The sequence below is a fragment of the Podarcis cretensis genome, assembly GCF_951804945.1.
Source record: "Podarcis cretensis genome assembly, chromosome: 12".
NCBI lineage: Eukaryota > Metazoa > Chordata > Lepidosauria > Squamata > Lacertidae > Podarcis > Podarcis cretensis.
Genome location: NC_137181.1, coordinates 55,074,817 through 55,097,613, shown reverse-complemented (window position 1 = coordinate 55,097,613; position 22,797 = coordinate 55,074,817). Strand labels below are relative to the sequence as shown.

Genomic DNA, 22,797 nt, shown 5'->3' with positions numbered 1-22,797 from the left:
TCTGTCACCTTCATGTCCCACAAGCAGGTGACAGGGAGGCAGACGACTTAGTTTGATGCAGAGATGTCCTTTCTCAGTCTGCTGCATCCAAGTCTTTATTCACACTTGTCTTCCATATCTTGTAGCTACAGAGAGGAGGAGGGAAATCAGCATGGCCCCAGTCATTGGCCAGAGAACCAAGGGCTTGTATAACAACTGGCAGCACTTTTCTTGGTACAGTCTCAAGGTAAAGGTAAAGGGACCCCTGACCATTAGGTCCCGTTGCAGACGACTCTGGGGTTGTGGTGCTCATCTCGCCTTATTGGCCGAGGGAGCCGGTGTACAGCTTCCGGGTCATGTGGCCAGCTTCTGGTGAACCATAGCAGCGCACGGAAACACCGTTTACCTTCCCACCAGAGCGGTACCTATTTATCTACTTGCACTTTGACGTGCTTTCGAACTGCTAGGTTGGCAGGAGCAGGGGCCGAGCAACGGGAGCTCACCCCGTCGCGGGGATTCAAACCGCCAACCTTCTGATGAAGAATCTTAAATATTTCTGCAAGCACCTTTAGAATTGAGCACAATAAAGTGAATGAAGTATTGGGGTGGTATACTGAGGGGTTTTGGGGAGGGTGTCTTCTTCTCAAACTGCTTGAAAATATTGCCCTCTTCACACTTTAAATCATAAAGGCATCTCTCATAAACACCCGAACCCATAACGACCCAAAATTAGCATGCATAGCTAATGATAGGAAATAATCGTTCAGTGATTATGTCATACTATAACGCTCACAGGCTAGCATCTAAAAACAAGGATGTTGCTAGTATCACATCAATCCCCAAATGGCATGCTATTTCTAAACTTCTGCTTGGTGAACAAGCTGGCAAGACTTGTAACCGACTTCCAATCTTCCAGTCACCACTCTCCAGTACAGAATGAAGAAATATGGTTTTCTTTCTTCCTGACTTGCCCTTCCCAAAACAATGTGGTGAACCAAAACTCACCTATTATTTGAAATGTACACACTTCAACAAACAAAAAAATTGTGTACAAAAATTGGTATACAGTGGTACCTCGGGTTAAGTACTTAATTCGTTCCGGAGGTCCGTTCTTAACCTGAAACTGTTCTTAACCTGAAGCACCATTTTAGCTAATGGGGCCTCCTGCTGCCCCTGTACTGCCGGAGCATGATTTCTGTTCTCATCCTAAAGCAAAGTTCTTAACTTGAAGCACTATTTCTGGGTTAGCAGGTTACATACCTGAAGCGTATGTAACCTGAGGTACCACTGTGTTGGGGGGTGAAGAATGTGCCTAAGTGTGCATATATTGGTGAAAACAGCATAAGTATATTAGGAGAAATTACATACAAAAAGGAGGATTGTTTCAGGACTTCCTGACAAAATCACAAATTGATACAGAAATGTGATGAACTGAAGACTGGTAAAATGAAATTGACACTGGGTGGGCTGGGTCGAGAGTTATGTTTCAAGGCCTATGGATTTCTAATTCATTGGATGAGTTTTATTCTTTTATATAAAGGTAAAGGTAAAGGGACCCCCGACCATTAGGTCCAGTCGTGGCTGACTCTGGGGTTGCAGTGCTCATCTCGCTTTAATGGCCGAGGGAGCTGGCGTACAGCTTCCAGGTCATGTGGGCAGCATGACTAAGCCGCTTCTGGCGAACCAGACCAGCGCATGGAAACGCCATTTACCTTCCCGCCAGAGCAGTACCTATTTATCTACTTGCACTTTGACGTGCTTTCAAACTGCTAGGTTAGCAGGAGCAGGGACTGAGCCGCCGACCTTCTGATCGGCAAGTCCTAGGCTCTGTGGTTTAACCCATAAATTTTGTAACAATGATCTATTTTATGGTTTACTTTATTTTTTTTACTGCTATAAGCCACTTTGGGCTAGCATTGACTGGAAAGTGGCGTAGAACTATTTTAAATTAAGATGTACACCAAAACCAACTTTCCTCTGTGCCTCCATCACCTATCTATGCACAACACACAGCAATCTGTCTTACCTCCTCCATTTCAAAGGAATCTGAAGGCTTGCAGTTTAAGCTAGACACTCTCCTGAGCGCATGGGTCAAAAGGATATTGGGTTCTTTGCGTGGTCTGTCTTTAATGAGCATCTCAGAGGTGGAAGGAAGATGAGGCAGTTTCACTGGAAGGTGAGGCAACACCCAAGGTTTGCTTGCTATGGATTGTGGAGTCTTTGCCTCCTTCTCACTTGGAAACGGTTCTTCTTTCAGAGGGACCAAGGCAGGATTTTCAGACAAGCCAGTCCTCATTGCCATGTGCAGGTCCACATCAACAGAAGAATTGTCTTCTTTGGCCTGGCATGTGCCAGCATTTCGGTACACTTGAGGGCCATGCAATGTTGTCTGCCTGGACACTTTTCTCAGGAGTTGACCTATTCTCCTCCTCTTTGCCTGTGTGACCACAAGTTTCCGCTTCGGAGAGCCCACTGCACAATTCCCCTCTCCAGTTCTCTCTTCCGACTTATGATGCAGGGTGTTGATGTCATTCAGCAAAGAAGAAAAGGCGCTCGTCACATGATCCAGGACTTCCAATTGCCGAAAACGTCCTGACGTTTGAGACAGATGAAAACAAAACTTATGCATTTGTTTGTTTAGTTGCAGACCAAACCTAGAAAGCTTCCAGGCTTCATACAACAAGCTGAAGACAGACAACGCTCAATCTCTAAACTCAGATCGTATAGTTAACACTGCAATGTGGTTGCTGCCGCAGAGCTTTGTGGCTGTCACACATGTTGTACATAGTTATATGTCTATTATATGTAAAATAAACGTTTGGCAGCTCTATTTTATGAATCAGACCTGAAATTCCTTTGAAATTTGCCCTTCTTTGAATTTTGTGGTGCAGTTCTCAACCCCCAAAATGTGTACAAAAACTATGTGCGTTTGGGGAAAATTGGTCCCAAAATGCATACGAAATAAATAAATTAATGATGATGTGTTATATATTAATGAATACATTCGATTGGGATAAATGGCTTATGAAATTGCACGCTTTAGGAAAACTGTGAATAAAATGCATATGATTTTTTTGTGCAGACTTCTTAAAAATGTAGACTGATGTAGAAATGGAGTGAACTGAACTTAAAAATGGAAAAATGAACAACTGTAAGAAACTGTAAGAAACCAGAATTGGCAGATTCATTCATTCCTAATCATGTGTAACGTTAGAACACATGCATCAGCAACCCTGACAGAGGGAAACATGCTGTTGTTAAAAGGACTCCCATGGTCCAACCATTTATGGATTGCAGTGAGGGAAATGGCCTCAGGAGAGAACCTTTGCCATGATAAAGATCTCTCAGAGGGAACTATTAATTGAGTGTAATCTGGGTATTTGCAGAGGTGAATCAGAGACTTGGACTTTTCATTAACCATGCTTCACTCGGCAATAAAACCCTGAAGCACACACTCCAGATTTTCTTTAACACTTATCACATTTACATTAAACCTGTGTGTCAATTTTAGGATGCTTAGAATAAAAGAAAAAGGGGCTCTTTGATCTTTGAAAATCAGAAATGGGCAAAGTCATATTATCACCACCTAGGGAGGATTTTTTTACCTGCCCCAAAGATGGAAGGATCTGCTGATTTCAATTCTTTCAGTTTCTCATTTTTTCCCCATTTTAAATTCAGTTGTCCACATTTCTGCAGCAGTTTGTGGGTTTTTTGCATGCACACATAATCCTCATGAAAATTCATCAACATTTAGTGAATATTTCTCTGAATAAGCACATGTTTGTATGTAGCTTTGACTACGGTATACACTTTTCAATCAACTTTCCTTGATATAATGCATTTTTGTATATTAATTTTAATGCATGCCTTTCCCTAACAGTTTGTTTGTTTATTTATTTATTTATTTATTTATTTATTTATTTATTTATTTATTGGTAACCATTGCTTGGTTGAAGAACTGTATCTCAAAATTTGAGCAAGTGTGAATTTTGAAGAATGTCTGTGCTTTGGTTCTCATTTGTTTCCAAAAGTATGAATTTGATAGATCTGCCTTTAAGTGTGAACTGAATCAAATTTCTCCCCATCCCTACCTCCCACACACATTCTACAAACTAAAAGCTAACAAAGCACCTCATATTAAACAACCTTTTTAGAAGCTACCAAAGAGTTGGTCTTCTGAGAGCTGCTGCTATGTAGAAAGGGATAACATATAAATGGCCCAACCACTTCAGCTTTTGGTCAAGGCCCACACAATCAGTCCTTGTCTGAGTGGTTGTGCCATTTAAGCAGCAGCTGCTATACAATTTTGCTAGTAACAGAAAAGCAAATTTTCCACATGGCTAAAGTAACATTTGTTGACCTGTTGTGTTTGTTAATCTATTGTAATTGACCTCTTAAGGAGGATAAGCAGTGAATTCTCCATCTTCTATTCTTCTGAATTCCAGCATTACATTGTATTCTTGCATTTCAACTTGGCCCTAAACTAAATAGCCCGACAAACTGAACTTCATATTAGCGCAAGCCATACCGACAACTTCTTCTTCTCTTACAGAAACTAGATTTCGAACATTCTAACAGCTTCTTTCTCTGATTGAACATTTTTTGACATCATCCTAGCTCAGCCAATGAGTGTTCGAACCCTCACAGGATTCAGTACAAATTCAGTATACTATACAGTATAGATATAGTGGGTCAGATTCTCCTTTCATTATCGAAGCAGAGTATTATTTTCAGCTATAGTCTGATTGAATGGGCTTACATAGAAAGCAATTCTGAATCAGAGGCGGCCATAATGACAACCCTTTCAGACACTCAAAGCTGGCTGCTGTCCAAAAATACCTTGCCATATTTATTAAGTGCAGATATCTCAATTGATTTCAATGAATAGTCCACTGGACTAACCTCTCAAAGTGTTTGATGGTTATAATAAGATTTATTCTCCTGATCTTTCCCCCCTCAGCAAAACCTTCTATTATTCTATTATTTTCATTTACTTACCACATAAATTGGGGCTTTCTATATCCATTCGTTTTCTTTGAGCTTCAATGAAGACACGGATGTTGATTCCTTTAGCTATGGAAGCACAACTGATGAACCGGGAAGGGATTTTAGTGCAGATATCCGGCTCATCTGTACCAAACCCCAAATCCAGCAGAATCTCAACTGGATCCTTTTCCGAGAAATCTAACCATTCAGTGACACTATAGAGAAAACAACCACATAAATTATGCTGCTGGCTTGATATGTTATTTCATTTCACTACGCTAAAATATATCCAGAATAAATCATACTCAGTCAAATCAATGCATGTAACTCTGCTGATTTCAATGGACCTACTCTGAGCACGATTTAACTGGATATTATTCTTCCTTCTTCCTCTTCCTAGCTCATGTCTGTATTGTGGAGCTAGATGAGCAGTGATCAATGTGGTACTCTTTAGATGTTGCTGTACTACATCTACCATCATTTCTTACCACTGGCCATGCTGGTTTGGCCTGATGGGAGTTGCAGCCCAACAAAATCTGGATGTAATGACATTGGCTATCTCTGAACTAGGTAAAGGTAAAGGTACCCCTGACCATTAGGTCCAGTCATGGATGACTCTGGGGTTACACTCTCATCTCGCTCTATAGGCCGAGGGAACCAGTGTTTGTCCGCAGACAGTTTTTCCGGGTCATGTGGCCAGCATGACTAAGCTGCTTCTGTAGAAACCAGAGCAGTGCACAGGAACGCCGTTTACTTTCCCACCGGAGCGGTACCTATTTATCTACTTGCACTTTGATTTGCTTTCGAACTGCTAGGTTGACAGGAGCAGGGACCAAACAACGGGAGCTCACCCCGTTGCAGGGATTCGAACAGCCGACCTTCTGATCGGCAAGTCCTAGGCTCTGCGGTTTAACCCACAGTGCCACCTACGTCCATCTCTGGGCTAGACAAGTACAAAATTGCATATGAGAAGCTACCACCCAACAAATCTAAATTGACATTGTAAACTTTTAATTTGTTCCCAGATAAATAAACTACGCTTTGTTTACATTTATTTATTTGTTTGTTTGTTTGTTTGTTTGTTTGTTTATTTGGGCTTATAGCTCACCTCATCCCAATGACTCAAGCCAGGTAACAATGCACATGTCCATTTCAATAATCATTACTCATGTCAAGAGTTTCTGGCAATAATTTTGCTTGTCACCCATCCAGCGCTCACTTAAGTACAACTCTCTTTCATGCCATGAAGATTCCTAGGAATGTTTTGGAGTTTCATTATGTATTAAGTTTTCATCCCTGAAATTAATCAAACTGGAAACACAGTCAATCAGTGGGTGTAATGTAGAAAATGGTCGGTGCGCAGTTCCTTCTGTTTAATATTGGTCACTCAAGGACACTGGAACTACAACTCCAGGAAGACGTTGCCTCATGGCCAGTGCCTGAGCCAAACCCTCCACTGAATTTGGCTTCTAACCACACAGAGAAAACTAGCACATGGGCCAACATGCAGAGGGCCGGGAGGCCAGCTGGCAAACCCCAGCTATGCCGTCTCCTTCCATCGGCCCATGCTCCGACGTAAATCAGCGACCCGGGCTTCAAAGCCAGGGCACACTATCAGCGAGAGAACTGCGCACACAGAATAGGTGTGAGGCTTGTAGAAGCATACTACAACTACAGATTTATTACTCATAAATCAGGACAAAGAAACATGTTGTCTCTCTCATGTCATCTCAGAGAGAACGGGAAAAGCAAAAGCTATATACAACAGAAGTTCCTAGCAAGCTGTGCTGGAATGTAAACAGACATGTGACACACATCTGTTCCTTAAGGTGGGATGGAAATCTTAACACAATACACCCTAATGGATGTGAACAGAGAGAAGATCCCAAATGATTTCAGAGTGGGAGAGACTTCTCCTATTAAGAGGGAAGGCATCCAGAGGGCCCTTTGGCTCCTTCTCTTTCATGCAACTCAATCCAATTTTCTGGATTGCTGATGAACTCAACCTCATCTTCAGTTGGAATTGGTCAAACCACATCAGGCCCTGTTGCATCCCTGGTTATGTGATTGGGATATCTATCTCAACGTTGCCTGGTGAGAGTTCAGATCCTTTCCTCTCCCCCATCTACTTGCCTCCCTTCTGTCTAATCCCATCCCTTCTCCCGACTTGCTTACTGGCTAATAATAATAATAATAATAATAATAATAATAATAATTTATACCCCGCCCATCTGGCTGGGTTTCCCCAGCCACTCTGGGCGGCTTCCAACCGAATATTAAAAACAATACAGCATCAGATATTAAAAACGTCCCTAAACATGGCCGCCTTCAGTTGTCTTTTAAAAGTAAAATAGTTGTTTATTGCCTTGACATCTGCTGGGAGGGCGTTCCACAGGGCGGGTGCCACTACCGAGAAGGCCCTCTGCCTGGTTCCCTGTAACCTCACTTCTCGCAGAGAGGGAATTGCTGGAAGGTCCTCAGCGCTGGACTTCCGTCTACTGCAACAACAGCAGTAGAACAGAGAAAGGGAGGGAGGTCGCTGTCACTGTCACTGTAACGCCCTTCTCTGGCACCCGGCATGCTACTACAGCTGTGAGCAGGCATCAGGACTGCTGGGATATATAGTTTCAGTGCAGATGTAATACTTGGGGAAATGACACTTTCTGGAATCTTGAATGTAGCCTCAGCAGGGTGCTAAGTGCCAACTGGAGTGAAGGAGAGAAAACCACCCCTTTCTCCATTCTGCTGAAGCAGGAGGAAAGGAAAGTGGCTCAGATGAGGGTAGGGTTTGGAGCTGGATGGCGGGGAAAGAGGACTTTAATTCTTCTCTAGCTCAAATTGGAATCTATCCAGGAGAACTTTCGGGTCTGTGTTGGTCCGCTTCCTTTGTATTTAAGTCGAGGGACATGGGTGGCGCTGTGGTCTAAACCACTGAGCCTCTTGGGCTTGCTGATCAGAAGGTCAGTGGTTCGATTCCCCGCAAGGGGGTGAGCTCCGGTTGCTCGGTCCCAGCTCCTGCCAACCTAGCAGTTTGAAAGCACACCAGTGCAAGTAGATAAATAGGTACCGCTGCGGCGGGAAGGTAAATGGTGTTTCCATGCGCTCTGGTTTCCTTCATGGTGTTCTGCTACGCCAGAAGGGGTTTAGTCATGCTGGCCACATGACCCTGAAAGCTGTCTGCAGACAAACGCCAGCTCCCTCGTCCCGAAAGCAAGATGAGTGCCACAACCCCAGAGTCAGCTTTGACTGGACTTAACCGTCCAGGGGTCCTTTACCATTACCTTTTTTACCTGTTTAAGGTGAGCATTACAAGTTTTGAAAATTTGTTCCTGGAGAGAACCAGAGAACATTCTGAACATTGCGAATCATAACTAAACCAGGGTCTGAAGCTCAGAGGAATTTGGGGGCAACTGAGCCATGAGAATCTGGCATGTGCTGTGAAGCCACTGAAAAGGAAAAAGCTCAGTCACACATCCTCACTAGCTTTGACCACTGTCAGTTACCATGGCAGACCACACTGATGCTGGAAGATGAAGCAATCAAACACATCTGGAATGGGCCATGTGGGTGGCTTCTGCATCATCTACAAAACATGCATATCTATTTAGGTCCAACCACTTTCCATTTTTGGGTGGGTCTGGGCTAAACCACAGAGCCTAGGACTTGCCGTTCAGAAGGTTGGCGGTTCGAATCCCTGCGATGGGGTGAGCTCCCGTTGCTCGGTCCATGCTCCTGCCAACCTAGCAGTTCAAAAGCACATCAAAGTGCAAGTAGATAAATAGGTACCGCTCCAGAAGGAAGGTAAACGGTGTTTCTGTGCGCTGCTCTGGTTCGCCAGAAGCGGCTTAGTCATGCTGGCCACATGACCCGGAAGCTGTACGCCGGCTCCCTCGGCCAATAAAGCGAGATGAGCGCCACAACCCCAGAGTTGGCCACAACTGGACCTAATGTTCATGGTTCCCTTTACCTTTTACCTTGTTTTTACAATCAAGTGGCATGTAAATTATATGAAATTAATAAACAAACAAACAAACAAACAAATATTTTCTTTGAGCACCAGTGTGGTCTTTCTGGGAAATTCTGAGTTGGAAAGGAGGGCAATTTGCATCAGATTTTTTTCCAGTTTGCATCAGAACATTTTCTGCTGCCCTTGAGAGTGATGTAATTTAGCATGTTTATTTTACTCGGATTGAGTAAACAAAACCAAACACTTCAAAACTGCCAAGTATGCCCAATATTTATTTGCAATTGGCAGCCGTTCGTTGCTACGAATGAACTTGTGAAACAGAAAATTTTCCGCAGAAAAACAAAGCACCAGAAAAAACTTCCCGCCTCGCATAGCTGAATTTGAGGGGTGTGCCTTGCACTGTGAAAGCCGCAAACATTGAAATCTGGTTGACGCTGACCTTTGGGGGGCACTGGGAAAAGAATGCGATGAGCCAGCACTATTCCATCGCGAAAGGACCGGCATTTCTGAAAACTGATGCAGGGATCTATAGTAGTGGGAGAAAGCAACAATGAAATTTGTTTACACTCAAGGTCCTCTGGGATGTCATTATAATTTCTTTCTGGAGTAAACATTTGCATCTTTCTTTTAGTTCAAAATGTTACTTTGCCAGAGCTCTTCAGGAGAAGAGCATGTATGATACTGTGGCAAACACATTTGTTCTCAGGAACAGTATGTTACAGGAGGTGTTAGAATGTAGGTGTTAGGTACCGGTAAATGCTAATTATAAAGGTGGCAGAGCTTCTTCGCTTTTGACAGATGGCGTAGCTTTGGAAGTCTTTGGGGAGCACACGTTCTCTAACCACCTACTTTCTAGAAAGATATAACTGCTTTTAATAAAACTCTATCTCTGTAACATGCAATGAGCAATACCAGAAGGAACACCCTCACATCTTTATTTTGTCAAGATTTCTAGCTGCGACTTGTTAACTAGTTTGCTGTCTGCAATGGATTACGAAAGTGTGAGCTGCACTCTCCTCAACCCCCGCCTCAAATGCCCTCTATCCCAGAGGTCCGTTTTTCTAGATCACCTGGAAACATAAGTGAAAGGTAATTCATAAAAAAGATAAAGGAACTAATAAGAACTTGGCTACCTGCATTTCCCTGCTTTGTTTTGTTTTGTCCGTTTATAGAATCTTTTAAAGCAGCCCTTTACCATACAGCCATACAATTCAAAACAGGTAAAATGGTTTGCACCATTATAAAAAGAAGAAAAAACCCAAGCAAAACTAGTATAGGTTAAACAAAGAAGCACAGGTTGGTCCCACAAAAATACCTTATCTGTCAAAGGGAAAACAGGTTTGTCTTCAGCATTTGGAAGAAGTTGAATAATGATGGGGCCAGATGCACCGCTGTAAAGGAGTTCCACAATTTGGGGGCTGCCACAGAGAAGGCCCTGGAAGCAGTAGCAGAGTGGCACAGACCGTGTGTGTTGCTGGCCTGGCTCCCCAATGGCACATGTCACTGTCAGTTACCAAGGGGAGGGGACAAGGTAGCTGGGAGCTTGGCACAGTGGGCAGAGCACTGCCAGATTTCATAGAATTAGAGAATGGTACAGTAATAATAATAATAATAATAATAATAATAATAATAATTTATTTATACCCCGCCCATCTGGCTGGGTTTTGTTGGAAGCCACCACTCTGGGAGGCTTCCAACAAAATATTAAAATACAATAGTCTGTTAAACATTAAAAGCTTCCCTAAACAGGGCTGCCTTCAGATGTCTTCTAAAAGTCTGGTAGTTGTTCTCTTTGACATCTGGTGGGAGGGCGTTCCACAGGGTGGGTACTGAGAAGGCCCTCTGCCTGGTTCCCTGTAACATGGCTTCTCGCAGCGAGGGAACCACCAGAAGGCCCTCGGCACTGGACCTCAGTGTCCGGGTAGAACGATGGTGGTGGAGACGCTCCTTCAGGTATATGGGACTGAGGCCATTTAGGGCTTTAAAGGTCAGCACCAATACTTTGAATTGTGCTTGGAAACGTACTGGGAGCTAATGTAGGTCTTTCAAGACCAGTGTTATATGGTCTCGGCGGCCACTCCCAGTCCAGCTGCTGCATTCTGGATTAGTTGTAGTTTCCGGGTCACCTTCAAAGGTAGCCCCACGCAGAGCACATTGCAGTAGTCCAAGTGGGAGATAACTAGACCACTCTGGTGAGACAGGCTGCGGGCAGATACGGCCTCAGCCTGCGTACCAGATGGAGCTAGTAAACAGCTGCCCTGGACATAGTATTGAACTGCGCCTCCATGGGCAGCTGCGAGTCCAAAATGACTCCCAGGCTGCGCACCTGGTCCTTCAGGGGCACAGTTACCCCATTCAGGACCAGGGAGTCCTCCACACCTGCCCACCTTCTGTCCCCCCAAAACAGTACTTCTGTCTTGTCAGGATCCAACCTCAATCTTTTAGCTGCCATCCATCCTCCAACCACCTCCAGACACTCACACAGGACCTTCACAACCTTCACTGGTTCTGATTTGAAGGGACTACAAGTTCATCTAGCTCCACCCCCTACAATACAGGAATCTTTCTGCCCAATGTGGGGCTTGAACCCATGTTGATTAAGATTAAGAGCCTCATGCTGCACCTACTGAGCTATCCCATATGGCAATGCAGGTGGTTCCCTCACACAGGGTGCTGAGCCGAGGGGTCACCTAATGGAGAAGGTCCATAGTTGTGAAGATCCATTTGGGGGTGCCAAATTTTGGGCTTGCCTTGGGCCCCATATGTCAGGGACTGGACTGAGGAGGAATGGTGGAGACCCCTACCCCTGCACCTCCCACAGAAGAGGAAGAGAGTATAGATTTAGAACAGTGGTTTGCAGAAGGTCATGGTTCTGAGACAGAAGAGGGGCAAAGCTGGGAGATAATGGGAGAAGAGGAGGGAGGAGGACACATTATCGTTAGAAAGAATTCCAGACCTCCCCCCCCCCAATTAGTGTCATTGCCTTCCATTAAGAGTTTGGGTATAATCCTTGACGCCTCCCTTTCCATGGAGGCGCAGGTTACAGCAACAGCTAAGGCGACATTTTTCCATCTTCGCCACATTAAGCAGTTGGTCCCTTACTTCTCCCACCCTGATCTGGCCACAGTAATCCACATGACGGTCACCTCCAGGCTTGACTACTGTAATTCGCTCTACACGGGGCTGCCCTTGAAGCTATCCCAGAAACTCCAGCAGGTGCAGCGAGGCTCCTCACGGGGTCCCTGCCATGGGAGCATATTCACCCAGTGCTTTTCCAGCTGCACTGGCTCCCGGTGGAGTACAGGGTCAGATTTAAGGTGCTGCTTTTGACCTTTAAAGCCCTTCACAGCCTAGGACCCTCATACCTACGGGACTGCTTCTCCAGGTATGCCCCACGGAGGACCTTAAGGTCCCTAAATAGCAACACCCTAGAGGTCCCAAGCCCTAAGGAAGTCAGATTAGCCTCAACCAGAGCCAGGGCCTTCTCAACACTGGCTCTGGCCTGGTGGAATGCTCTGCCTCATGAGACCAGGGCCCTGCGGGATCTGATTTCTTTCTGTAGGGCCTGTAAGACAGAGTTGTTCTGCCTGGCCTTTGGCTTAGAATCAATTTGATTCCCTCCCCCTCTTTCTTTTTTCCTTTCTCCTCCTATGAAGAGGCTGCATCTTAATGTTTTAATGTTGTATTTTAATGTTATTTTTTAAGTTATATTTTAATCAACTTGTTTTTATTATTGGTTGTTAGCCACCCTGAGCCCGGTCTTGGCTGGGGAAGGTGGAGTATAAATAACATCTTAGTATTATTATTATTATTATTATTATTATTATTATTATTATCTCCCAGAACCCGGCAAGCAGTGAAAGTGGTCAAGCAGAAAGCTAAAAGGCAAATGGCTTTAAGCAGCCACCGTAAAGGGGGTGGTACTGTTGGTGACTGAGAGGGAAGGAGTGGGGGGAGAGATTACTTGGAGCAATGCCATTACCTCAAGAGTTACATTTCTATGTCTCTCTCTGTGAATGTTGAATAAAAGACATGGTAAGAGCTTCTTGTCTATCTTTACTGGCAGCCTGTTGTGAGATGGAGGGATCAGATTCCCTGAAGCCTGACACCATATTACAAAAGTTTATCAAACCCCACCCCTAGGCAGATCTCCCCATTACCTTGCCCTTGTCCCTAGTGCCCCCAGTGCCATGCGCCACTGGGAAGCCAGATCAGAAACACTGGCCGCTGCTGCCTTCAAGTGAATAGACTCAATGTTTAGGAAATGCATCATAGGAGAGGAGTGTCTCTAGGTTCTGTGTATGGGTGGGGTGGAGTAAGCTAACTGTGTATGTTGTCGAATTTGTTTGCTTGGGAGCGTGCGGCAGAGGGAGCATTTATGTCTGAGCATATGTTTTTGAGTTCACATGGGCTAGTTGTGATGGAGTTTTCCCCCATGCAATTGTGTGCAGGATACAGTTCTGGTGTGATTTGACCAGCTGGAAAGAAACCGCCAGCCAGAATTAGAGAAAGCCTTAACAGGATCAGTCTTCAACATCAGCAGTAACATCTAGACCACGGGAGCATTTCAGCCCTGTTCTTGAGTTTGTTTAAAATCTAAAACAGCTTATCTTAGTATTCCTTTTTTTGAATTTGTGCTATGTAGGTTTTTAAAAACCGTTTTGTAAGAGCAATACTAGAGTTTTCACAGCTGAGTCCTCAACTACTTATCACTACTGCTTGGCTTGCTTTAAATAGGGCTGTGTCTTAAACCTGCTTTTGAGGTTTTCAAACTTTTTTTGTAAACTCAGGGGAGCGTTTCAGCCCTGTTCTCGAGTTTGTTTAAAATCATTTAAGGTTTATGATTTCTCTGTTTCCTTCTGAGGAAACTGAATAGTTCAGTGAAATGAGGTTTGTAGCCGGCATCCCATTAAGGCTTTGTTCAATTCTAGGTTGTTCTAATTTTTTCCTTAAACTTTGTGATTTTTGTTATTTAGTTTAATTCTAAAAGATAATATTTCTAGTCGATTACTTCTCGTTTCAGGGATTTTCACGGTATTTCATTTGTTATGTGTAGTTTTCGGTTTCCGTGACTGTCTTTTTCTACTAGAATTAGAGAAAGGGCTGCCAGCTGTCTATGTGTGCAGCCAGGTTCGTCCGACTGCTCCCTCATGTGACTGTTGCACAATGGGTTGCTTACATGTAGGAACATCTGACTGTGCTCCTCAACCCTGTTTTTACTCACATCCTGTTGGAGAGATCTACACATCAGAGTAAAGCCTCTTCCCCTCCTTGTTACTTGCTTGTGTTAGCATGAAAGATTGCTCCATATTTTAGCGTGAATATTTCGCATTTACACCCACATACAATTCTGACTAATTATACATATCACATTTAGCTTAATACTAGGAAAATGTAGATGTCATCATTAAGCTAACAAATATTCTTCCTGCCACCTTACAGTTCAGACATTGTAAGCTTCCCTACACAATTAATTGCACTGCCTTCACTGAATTTTGAAATGTGCAGAAGTGAATAGCTCACAACATGCACCCAAACACCATACATGAACCTACCGCATGTAATTTTGCACAGTCATTTGGGCCATTCCTGAGGGAGGTGAAAGAGCTGCAAAGAAATAGAATTCATTGATATTTATTTTTTCCTTAAGTCCAACAGGCAGGATTTTTAAAATCAAGATTTGAACTTCACTGCAAGACCAGGTATATTTTTTTGCAAAGGAGATAAAGGGATGGCAAAAGTTATTCATCCATAGAAACAAAGAAACTGAGATATGGGAAATGCCTTTTTCTGCTGTAAATATATTTGTGTGTTGGTAGTATGTATTGCCACAAATAAAATGGGTAACAATAGTATTGTAATATGAAGAATAGCTAATGCTATTCTAGGCTGCATCAACCAATGTATAGTGTCCAAGAAAGCCAGTGTGGTGTAGTGGTTAAGAGCGGTGGACTCATAATCTGGGGAACCGGGTTCGCGTCTCCGCTCCTCCACATGCAGCTGCTGGGTGACCTTGGGCTAGTCACACTTCTCTGAAGTCTCTCAGCCTCACTCACCTCACAGAGTGTTTGTTGTGAGGAAGGGAAAGGAGAAGGTTAGCTGCTTTGAGGCCCCTTCTTCTTCTTCCAAGTCAATGGAAGTAATAGTACCACTCTGTTCTGCATTGGTCAGACCCCACCTGGAGTATTGTGTCCAGTTCTGGGCACCACAATTTAAGATGGATATTGACAAGCTGGAACCCATGCAGGGGAGGGCAACCAAGCCTGATGATGAACTGTTGAGGGAGTTGGGTATGTTCAACCTGGAAAAGAGGGAACTGAGAGGAGATATGATGGCCAGCTTCAGCTATCTTAAGGGCCATCACATGGAAGATGGAGCAAGCTTGTTTTCTCCTACACTGGAGGGTAGGATTCGAAGCAATGGAGTCAAGTTACAAGAAAGGAGATTGCAGCTAAACATCAGGAAGACAGTAAAAGCTGTTTGACAGTGGAACAGTCTCCCTCTGGAGGTCGTGGACTCTCCTTCCTTGGAGGTTTTTAAGCAGAGATTGGATGGCCATCTGTCATGTGTGATCTAGTTGAGATTTCTGCATTGTAGAGGGTTGGTCTAGGACAGTGATGGCCAAACTTGGCCCTCCAGCTGTTTTGGGACTACAGTGCCCATCATCCCTGACCACTGGTCCTGTTAGTTTGGGATGATGGGAGTTGTAATCTAAAAACAGCTGGAGATCACTGGTCTAGGATGATTCTCAGGGTCTCTTCCAGCTATACAATACAATGATTCTATGATTCTAAGAAGACTTTTTTTATCCAATATTTTGGGAAGGTCCATACATTTAAAGTACATTCAAAGCACATTGAAAGCACATGGCTTCCCCCAAAGAATCATGGGAAATGTAGTTTCCCCCCTCACACAGCAACAATTCTTAGCACTCTTAACAAACTACACTTCCCAGAATTCTTTGGGATAGGGCCAGCCCAATGCATTTTGCTTCCGGAAGCACAGGAGCAAAGGATGCCCAGCCCTCCAAGTCAAGTGAATAGTACCCATGGATAGCTAAATTATTTTGGTGCCAGAGGCAGAAAATCCCACAGACACATCTTCCCCTCCACGGCAAGCATAATACGGTAATTTAAATAACAAAGTGCTGACCTTTCATGGCACCTAAAAGCAGGTTGCTTAAGGTGGCTGCTTCACTCTGCCTAATGGTAGGGTCAGCCAATTATATAAGGGGATGAGGCATTAATAAAAGTAAGTCTGGCCATTGAAACACATTCTACTAAGTGTGCAGATGACTGATATATTTTCGGGAATAGCACCAACCATCAGTCCACCAAGATCCCATGCTGCATTGGCCCTTGCAACCTCCAGATTAGATCCAGCCTAGTTGAAACAGTTATTTTGGTTCTACAAAACCAAATTCCAGACCACACGCCCTGAAACTTCTTGCACACTTGGATGACATGTGGAGCATTGTAAATGTATTCCAGACCACGCAGCTTTACAGCTGGGATCCCTGAAGCTGAATAAGTTGATTTTCGGACAGAATTACAGAAGCTGAGTGTGACTACATCTGGCAGTTTAAGCACTTCGGGTGATACATTGGATTTGAAGTAATAACTCTATAAGACAGTTCAGTATATGAATATAGTGACAACGTTACTGTGAAAAACACAACGTGACTAGCAACTTCAATTACTGAACACTATTTCACTGACGTGAAGTTCATTGTATCTGCGGATATCAATTTGCAGTTTAAAAGTGGTACAATGTACGGCAGGATCCAAAACTCAAAAACAGCAGAAAAAGGAACATGGAATGTGAAAGAAATAGTTTGAAAACATTGTGAGCTCGGTTAGAAATGGGACAGAAAACTAGTTAGCAAGTCATCGATGTAATGCTCTGTCTTTGTTTACTCAGATTTGCCCCATGGCTTTGGCCTCTGCTCTTTCTACATGTATTTCTAAAGAGTCAGTGTTTGCCCGATTAAGCAAATGTTTGCTTTGAATCATGATTAAATGAATGGTGCAATGTTTCATGAAGGATTTCTAATGACCTACTTTAGGCACCCTTCCTGTACCACATTATTATCAAATAAAGTCCAAGTGTTGCCTTACCTGTTGCTTTGCCTTGGCTTTCTTGCAGATCTTCGCTTTCAGATAAACTGTTAAAAGAAAGGTGGGGAAACTGGTTGTTGCTGTTCAAGAGGGAAGATTAAATATCCAGAACTCTGATCCACTTATTTACAAAACAGATGTGGCAAGGATCCTTTCTAACAGAAGAGATTCTTTGTGACTGCTTAGGAAGTTTGCCAGTCTGATGGAGTTTCTCTATATTATTCTGCTTGCTAGTTTAACATTATTATTTTTTATATTCCTAGTTCCTGGATGACCATTAATCTAGGAAGTTTGCCTATTAAGGTAAGGTTACCGGATTTTTTTCAAAGAATCCGGGGACACTTTTTTTTTAAAAAAAAGGAGAAAAAAGTTATTATTATTATTTTAAGAAGTAATCTCTTCTGTGGTCTCCTCTGTCACACGGCCTTCCTCTGGGCCCCAGCCTGCTCTCTTGGAGTGCTAGCCGCCATGGAGTTGGCTTGGGCTGGGCCAGGCCTGGGCTCAGCCACATGTCCTTGCCCTCCTGGTGCTCTCCTACCTCTCCTTCTCAGTGGCTCCCTTTTTCTCTCCTTCCTCTTTCTCTCTCTTCCTTCTCCTCTCCTCCTTCTCCCTGCATCAGCTTCGGGGTTTTCCTGACCCTGGAGCACCGCTGGGCAGTTGGCTGGGTGCTCTCGCTCCCGGCTCGATTTGGGTCACGGGGGTAGGTAGGTATGGGGGGGTCAGCGGTTCCCCCAGTTGACATGCCAGCCGTCCCATTCCCCTTCGGCAGTGGCAGCAGCAGTGGCAGTCAGCAGCCCGGAGCCAGCCTGGTAGTGCAGTTGGCTCTGTTTGGCTTCAGGAGCGGCTTGCTGCCATGGTGCCCGCCATTTTGCCTCGCCAGAAGTCCCCATATGATGTGTTTTGTGCCGTTGGACCAATCACGCAACGTTCTTTCCCTACTAATAAATCTACAACACTTAAAATATAAATCCGGGGACATTAAATGAAATCCGGGGACATTCCGGGGACGGATTTTGTCCAGGGACAAATTTGTAAATCCAGAGACTGTCCCCGGGAAACGGGGACGTCTGGTAACCATATATTAAGACAACATGCCAATAAAAGTTTCATAAAAAATAAAGGCTGCTGGTTATTAGGGATACAGGTTACTTAGGAAATGTGTGCACTCTTGGGAAACGACCTCCCTCCTTTCAGAAATCCCTAATTTATTATAAGTAGCATATAAACCCTTTTAGCTCAGAAAGATTCAGGGCAGCCATAATTTCCACCAATGCCCTTCCCTTCCCTTATTTAGCTGCTAAGGTGGTAGGAGTTAAAACAGCATTCAAGGTCAACGTTGAAGGGTGCTTTTAACCTGCTTCCGCATTCTAAGATGCTCCTGTTCCTATGAACTCTGGTAAGGGTAGTTTTTGAAAAGTTCTTTCTGATTCATTGACCAGGATGAATAAAACATGTTTTCCCCCCAGCACAGTGCTGGCTGGTGTCCATGGGGACTGGAAACACAGAAGGCACGGAGATTCGCACTAGGAGGAGCTTGAATCAATGAGAGGTGCTCCCTGCTGAATACGACAAGAGTCACACGGAGACTAAAGGGGAGGAGATGAAAAGGTAGTACCACTCCTGGACTGGTTGTTAGAAAGCAGGCAGGTGGCAGCTGTCTGGGGACAGATTCAGGTTGTTGGGGCAGCGACCTATTCATACAACTAGACTACTGCCCTAGTGAACTGTTTCTGAGAGTCTTTCTCTCATGAGGCTGAGCCAAGATGCTTCCTCATGTTGTTATCCCACTGACAATCAGCAAAATTGGGGGGGGGGGTTCAAGCAATTTGGGCAATGGAAACGAGAGTCTGCCATGAGACTCTTGTTAAGAAAACAAATGTGGATCCTCTCATTATGGACTACTATTGGCCAGTATTTCATGTTCCACCCTTGAGTAAGGTAGTGGAAAAGGTGGTGTTTGGGGGATTATACTGCTTTTTTGGAGGCATTCCTGTCTGATATCTGATGCGGCTTGGGGACAGAACTGGCCTTGGCCACATTGGTGGATAACTTGTGTTGAGGAATGCTGAAGGACATATGTCCCATTCTATGGTCTTTGGTCTGTGGGGTGTTTCAAAATCCCATTTGGTCCCCTGTGTCCATAAACGAAGCTACTGGGAGACGTAATCTGGACGCTTGTGTGGATGGAATCTGGACTAATCTGGACTAAAGTGTGTGGATGGAAATGAAATGCCTATGTTTGGTAAATATCCATGTTTCTTCATCTACATAGAACGTATCCATGTGTCTAGTACCAATACGTTTATAACTAGATCATTTGTTATGAAGCTTATTGTTTAAGAGAGACAAGGTATTTCCTTTAAAAAACAACAACAAAAAACCTCTCTCTCTCTCTCTCTCTCTGTGTGTGTGTGTGTGTGTGAATGAGGTTTTTATCCACTCCAATCATCTCATTATTAGATGTACAGTTGGCTCTTTATATTGAAACTTTATCCATACAATTGCAAGGATTAGTTTTTTTTTAATTGATCATGCTATTCAGGACTGCTCATACTTACTAGAAACCAGAGTCCATCCAGTTGCAAAGGTTTTTTTCTTTGTGGTCCACTAAAAATTAGACACAGCAGAATATTACTTATTTTCTTATGGTTCTTTCTTCCCCTCCATTTTATTCTCACAACATCTGCAAGGTTGCTTAGGCAAACAGATTGTATCTGGCCCAGAACCAACCACAAAGTTTCATAGTTACTGGGGATGTGAACCTGTGTCTTCTCATGTCTATTTGGCTAGAATGTGACCAAACAACTCAATTGCCATACTGTGGCTGTTTGATTCCCCCCCACCCTGCCAATAAAGCAACACAACTATCTACTGCATAACTGTTATGCATTGTTTGAAATATGAGTCTGAAGGTTTCATCTGTAGACAATGCATAAGAACATCATTGCACAATGAGAACATCTACAGGCCCTAAGGAGGTTCCTTCACACTGCAGTCTCACTCCTTCCAGAAACTAGGAAAGCATGAGTATGGGAAAGAATCATGTCATGGAGTCCACCAACGTGACACGGAGTACAAGTCAATACATGTCTACTTAGAGTAAGCCCCATATAGTCCAGTGGGACTTACTCCCAGCTAAATATGAATAGGATGGCCACCACAATGCTTCTGATTTTCATTCCATATCAAATTGGCTCCCAAGTGAGGAAGATAAGGGACCTTTAGATACTAAGATCTTAAAACACCTCATAGAACCTCTTACCAAGTTGTGGTGGAGAAAGAGGCTTGTCTACCACAGCTTTTGGAGCTGGAAAGTCTTCACCCAGTTGCGTCCATGACATTTGGGTTGATGAAAGCAGTCCTCTCTTCTTTTCAGTGTCAATATTGGTTCCATGGTGGTGGGATTCCGAGAACATCTCAGTGTAAAAATGAAACGGCTTTTTAAAAAAAGACAGAACAAAGATCAGTATAATATAGTGAATGAATGATTGACAACCCTGGATGAAGCTGAAGAAGTTGTGGGGAGGAAGAGCTGTAGGTAAAAGAGCAGAGCTTGCTCATATAATCTATAAAAATGTTATCAACACAAAACAAACAGGAGCCCCCCTTCTCTCTTTTTTCATTTTCTATTCCTTCCTTCTTTCTTTTTTTGAAGCACAGGTATTTGTGCCCTCTGGTGTACATACCCTAGCAGTAGGGTCCATTTAATTGTCTAAACAATTGTTTTATTTTTAATTAACTTGGAGCATAGAACCAGTGAGCTTTGCCAGATGTGTAAAAAGCTCCTGAAGAATAATCTCCTGTGGTCAGAAACACGGGGAAGTCAACTGCCCCACTCTCACTAAACGGCAGCCTTGAGGCTAATCAGGAGAAATACTGAAACCCCATCCCATCAACTTAATGTCAGCCGCCCAAAGCTGGCTGAGATAAAAAGCTCTTACACCACTTGGCTGAGTGTTGAGGAAAAAGTGCTCATAGTATCCATGGGACAACCACGCCAATTCACTAGGCTGATCTGATGTTTTGTGAATGAAGATTCATGCCGCCTTTGGCTCCCACACCCCCTCCAACTCCCTCCTTTCTCAGTTTGAGACTCACCAACGTAAAATTCTGGTTTCTAAAGTGGGTTTGCGAGGCAAGCACAAACCACAATTTATTGATTTGAACGAAGTGGAAAACTATGGGTTTTTGAAAACTAGGAAAGAATAGAGGCTCCTTGAAGGCTCATTAATGTAACCTAAGCAAAGGTTTAATTTTGTGTCTGAATCAGCCTCATGATACATTGGAAATGACAATTGCCTACAGAAGAAGACCTCAGCCTCAAAACAATTGCAAAGTGGGAAGGAAGGAAGAATGACAGACCCTCCAAGTGTCCTTATTTTCCAGGGATAGTCCCAGATTTACAGAAGTCATCCCAGTTTCTGATTTGATCCTGGAACATCCCGTTTTTCCTTAGGACGTCCCTATTTTCATCAGAGAGATGTTGGAAGGTATGGAGTTATGCCACCCAAGCCAAGGAGATAAGTATACAACCTTTAGAAGACATCTGAAGGCAGCCTTGTATAGGGAAGTTTTGTAATGTTTAATTATGTTTTTATACATGTTGGAAGCCACCCAGAGTGACTGGGGCAACTGATTGCCCCACTCAGATGGTCGGAGGATAATACAGTGGTACCTTGGGTTACATACGCTTCAGGTTACAGACTCTGCTAACCCAGAAATAGTGCTTCAGGTTAAGAACTTTGCTTCAGGATAAGAACAGAAATTGTGTTCCGGCGGCGCGGCAGCAGCAGGAGGCCCCATTAGCTAAAGTGGTGCTTCAGGTTAAGAACAGTTTCAGGTTAAGAACAGACCTCCGGAACGAATTAAGTACTTAAGCCGAGGTACCACTGTAGTAGTAGTAGTAATAATAATAATTGAATAGGACACCCCTATTTCCATTGGAGAAATGTTGGAGGGTATGGAATGGGGACTTTGGCCTCAACCAGGATGCACAAGAGAGGCGAACGTCTTAAGAAAAAATGTACAGTGTGAATAAAGCAGCTAGTACAAGGAGAGTTCTAGAAAGGTGGAGAATCAGAAAACTAAATGGGACAATGTCATCAACCTGAATAACCAGCTATCTAAAGTGGAATTCAGAGGGTCCTTACAATGTTTTCTGACTGCCTGTTTTTTAACTGTAGTGTACTGTCTTAGTGTAACTCAGGGGCAGTCAACCTTTTTATACCTACCACCCACTAATGCATCTTTCTTGATGGTCAAATTTCCTTACCGCCCACCAGTGCTTGATGGAAGGAGGATTCAGCCTGTGCTGTAGAACCCCCTGCCACCCACCTAGAATCCTGAAACGCCCACTAGTGGGCAGTACGGACCAGGTTGACAACCCCTGGTATAACTGGAAACCTCTGTGGCAATGACGCAACAAAATGTTGACTGAAACGTTTATAGAGTCCTGGGTAATCACTTGCCTTACAAGCAAATTTGATCTACACGTTGCCTGCCAAGTTCTTTTTCTGTACATAAAAAGGATTGTGTGAATCAATCCTGTGACAGCAGAACTACATCAATAGTATTAGGAATTACAGTGGTACCTTGGGTTAAGTACTTAATTCGTTCTGGAGGTCTGTTATTAACCTGAAACTGTTCTTAACCACTTTAGCTAATGGGGCCTCTTGCTCCTGCCGCGCCGCCGCCACACGATTTCTGTTCTCATCCTGAAGCAAAGTTCTTAACCCGAGGTACTATTTC

General features: G+C 43.7%; 1 protein-coding gene and 1 long non-coding RNA gene across 3 annotated transcripts in view; both read right to left on the bottom strand.

Moving 5' to 3' along the window:
• The window catches only part of LOC307199701, a 401,509-nt gene that overhangs the window by 254,287 nt on the left and 124,425 nt on the right, over positions 1–22,797 (bottom strand). The window lies entirely within an intron of this gene.
• The window catches only part of ITPRID1 (ITPR interacting domain containing 1), a 78,172-nt gene that overhangs the window by 37,108 nt on the left and 18,267 nt on the right, over positions 1–22,797 (bottom strand). For both annotated transcript variants that reach the window (XM_079947524.1, XM_079947523.1), the window contains exons 2-8: positions 20,312–20,486; positions 19,608–19,656; positions 17,050–17,096; positions 14,488–14,539; positions 9,372–9,458; positions 4,978–5,180; positions 2,006–2,571 (exon numbers count right to left, since the gene is read on the bottom strand). In XM_079947524.1, the coding sequence (XP_079803650.1) occupies positions 2,006–2,571; positions 4,978–5,180; positions 9,372–9,458; positions 14,488–14,539; positions 17,050–17,096; positions 19,608–19,656; positions 20,312–20,465 (1,158 nt within the window). In that variant the 5' untranslated portion in view covers positions 20,466–20,486. The remainder of the gene's footprint in view (positions 1–2,005; positions 2,572–4,977; positions 5,181–9,371; positions 9,459–14,487; positions 14,540–17,049; positions 17,097–19,607; positions 19,657–20,311; positions 20,487–22,797) is intronic.